The sequence below is a fragment of the Cebus imitator genome, unplaced genomic scaffold (assembly GCF_001604975.1).
Source record: "Cebus imitator isolate Cc_AM_T3 unplaced genomic scaffold, Cebus_imitator-1.0 Scaffold537, whole genome shotgun sequence".
NCBI classification, from domain to species: domain Eukaryota; kingdom Metazoa; phylum Chordata; class Mammalia; order Primates; family Cebidae; genus Cebus; species Cebus imitator.
Window position 1 is genome coordinate 1,458,678 of NW_016107852.1, and position 3,052 is coordinate 1,461,729.

At 35.9% G+C, this 3,052-nt stretch overlaps 1 protein-coding gene across 2 annotated transcripts in view; it reads right to left on the reverse strand.

Moving 5' to 3' along the window:
• Positions 1-3,052, reverse strand: part of USO1 (USO1 vesicle transport factor) — an 85,022-nt gene that overhangs the window by 20,544 nt on the left and 61,426 nt on the right. For both annotated transcript variants that reach the window (XM_017514758.2, XM_017514757.2), the window contains 2 exons: positions 2,998-3,046; positions 2,415-2,569 (listed from right to left, as the gene is read on the reverse strand). In XM_017514758.2, the coding sequence (XP_017370247.1) occupies positions 2,415-2,569; positions 2,998-3,046 (204 nt within the window). The remainder of the gene's footprint in view (positions 1-2,414; positions 2,570-2,997; positions 3,047-3,052) is intronic.

Here is a 3,052-nt window from a genome sequence, read left to right on the forward strand (position 1 = left end):
AAAAAAAAAAAAAAAAAAAAAGGAAAAAGAAACACAGGTTGAGTATCCTTCCTTATCCAAAAGGCTTGGGACCGGAAGCATTTCAGAAAGAAAATGTGGCATATACACACAATGGGGTACTATTCAGCCATATAAAACAATGAGATCCAGTCATTTATAATAACACAGATGAACCTGGAGATCATTATGTTAAGTGAAATAAACCAGGTACATAAAGGCAAACATTTGTTCTCACAAATAAGTGAGAACAAATAAAAATTAGAACTAAATTATTTGCCATCAATGGTAGAAGGTAAAATTTATTTACCTTTATTTGTGGAATCTAAAAATCAAAACAATTGAATTCATGGACAGAGAGATAAGAAAGATGGTTATCAGAGGCAGGGAAGGGTAGTAGGAAGTTAGGGGGAAGGTGGGGATAATGAGTACAAAAATATTGTTAGAAAGAATGAATAAGACATACCACTTGACTGCACAACAGGGTGACTCTAATAAAAAATATAAGTGTATATTTTATTTATTTATTTTTTTTGGAGACAGAGTCTCACTCTGGTTGCCCAGGCTGGAGTACAGTGGTGTGATTTTGGTTCACTGCAGCCTTGACCTCCCAGGAGGTGATTCTCCACCTCAGCTTCCCATGTAGCTAGGACTACTGGAGTATGCCACTATGCCTGGATAAATTTTTTTTTGTAGGACGAAGCCCCACTCTTGTTGCCCAGGCTGGAGTGCAATGGCATGACCTCGGTTCACTGCAACCTCCGCTTCCCGAATTCAAGCAATTCTCCTACCTCAGTCTCCTGAGTAGTTGGGATTACAGGCACCTGCCACCACTCCCGGCTAATTTTTGTTATTTTTAGTAGAGGTGGGGTTCACCATGTTGGCCAGGCTGGTCTTGAACACCTAACCTCAGATGATCCACCCACCTTGGCCTCCCAAAGTGCTGGGGTTACAGGAGTGAGCCACCATGCCCAGCCTAATTTTTTGTATTTTTAGTTGAGATGGGGTTTTGCTATGTTGCCCAGGCTGGTCTTGAATTCCTAGACTCAAGCAATTTGCCTGCCTTGGCCTCTCAAAGTGCTGGAATTATAGGTGTAAGCCACCACGCCTGGCTTATGTATAGATTTTAAAATTACAAAATGAGTGCAATTAGATTGTTTGAAACACAAAAGTTAAATGCTTGAAGGAATGTTAAAAAAAACGCATTTCAGATTTCAGATTTGGGGTGCTCAACTTGTTTTATAATACTTTAGGCATCAAACCGATGATGGTAACATTCCAAAAAATTATTACCTTAATTAAAAACAACATTTCTAAAACAAACTTAAGAACTACCACATTTTGATCATTCTACTACACCAGGGTCTTATTTTCACTAATGGTCAGTAATTTTTTCATGGTAATAAATTTTTTATCAAAAAAATTTTTTTTTCGTAAATATAATTAAACAGACAAATTCTAACAAAAAACCTCAATGTATGTAATTAAAATGATTTTTATTGATGTTTCCAATTATCTTTACAAAATTGCTCTTAAAGTTTAAAGTTAACAAAGGTAAATATTTTAAAAATTTATCTTAGGTAAGATGAAATATTTAAAGAACCCATAAAAAGAGTAATGGCTCTAACCTATACTAGAACAACAGACTGAAAAGTTAAACGTGATCTAATGGTAAAATTCACCCTTTAAAAAAATTTTTTATTTTTGAGACAGAATCTTGCTCTGTTGTCTAGGCTGGAGTGCAGTGGCACAATCTCGGCTCACTGCAACCTCTGCCTCCTGGATTCAAGTGATTTTGCCTCAGCCTCCCAAGTAGCTGGGATTACAGGTGCCTGCTCCCATGCGCAGCTGAGTTTTTTATTAGTAGAAATGGGGTTTCACCATGTTGGCTAGGCTGGTCTTGAATTCCTGGCCTTAGGGGATCCGCCTATCTCAGTCTCCTAGTGCTGGGATTATAGGCATGAGCCACAGCACCTGGCAAAATTTATCTTTAGAATGACAATTATAATTAACAGTAGATTTTGTTACTGGCATCTATACATGCTAAGTTTTGGAGTGAGCACTTTATGTAATGTAACGCATGTAACTGCATTAATCCTCACAATGTTCCTAATGGGGTATTATCCCCACATATAGATAAGTATTATTATCCCCCAATAACTCAGTAAGACTCAAGTTAAAAAGTTATATGGCAAAAGTTATACAGCAAAAGTGAAAATTCTGTAATGCAAACTCTAGTCTGACTCCAAAGCCTGTTGTCTAAATTTACCTGCAGGCCTTAGAATTCAGTTGTTTTTTTTCCTTTCTCCTAAGCATGCAAAGTATTTTAGGTTAAAGCATACAAATAAAGATTCAATTAAAAGTTTGAAAGACAATGATTTGCTTTTTCAAATAAAAATTAGAACTAAATTATTTACCATCAATGGTAGAAGGTAACAGTGTTGACACGATTTCTCCTTGTCCTTTTTGGTTTTTATACAAGAAACACTGGAAACAATAGAGAACAGCACAGCGCAAAACAAATGGCTGCCTTTCATTAACCATGGACATGAGAAGTACTACAATTGCCGGTCTGTTGCATTTAAAAAGAAAAGAACAAAATGAAACATTGCAACCCAAGTATGTAAGTCAATAACTGGTCATTTTTGTTGACTGAAGAATCATAACCAGAACACCAGCAAGTTAATTAAGTATTTCCATCTCTGTTTCACAGAAAACTTTAGCTAACAGAAGTGAAGTGACTGCTTGCTTAAGGCATACAGCTAGGATGTGGATGATGTGACATTTGAATCCAAGTATCTAAATTCCAAAGACTACCAACTCCTTTAAAATACCAAAATATTATTTATTTTATCAGATAATTTCTAGTTTCAAAACATACAACTTAACTTCTTTAAAAAGAGTAAGATGTGTATATGAAAAAAAATGTGTATATGAAACACATTAACAACCCAAAGTTTTTACTTCCTCAGAGTAATCTCAGTATTTCCCTTTTCCTACCTTGGTGGGTTTGAAGGTGCATTTACAGATGCAAAGTAGTCCTGGTTTACTTGGC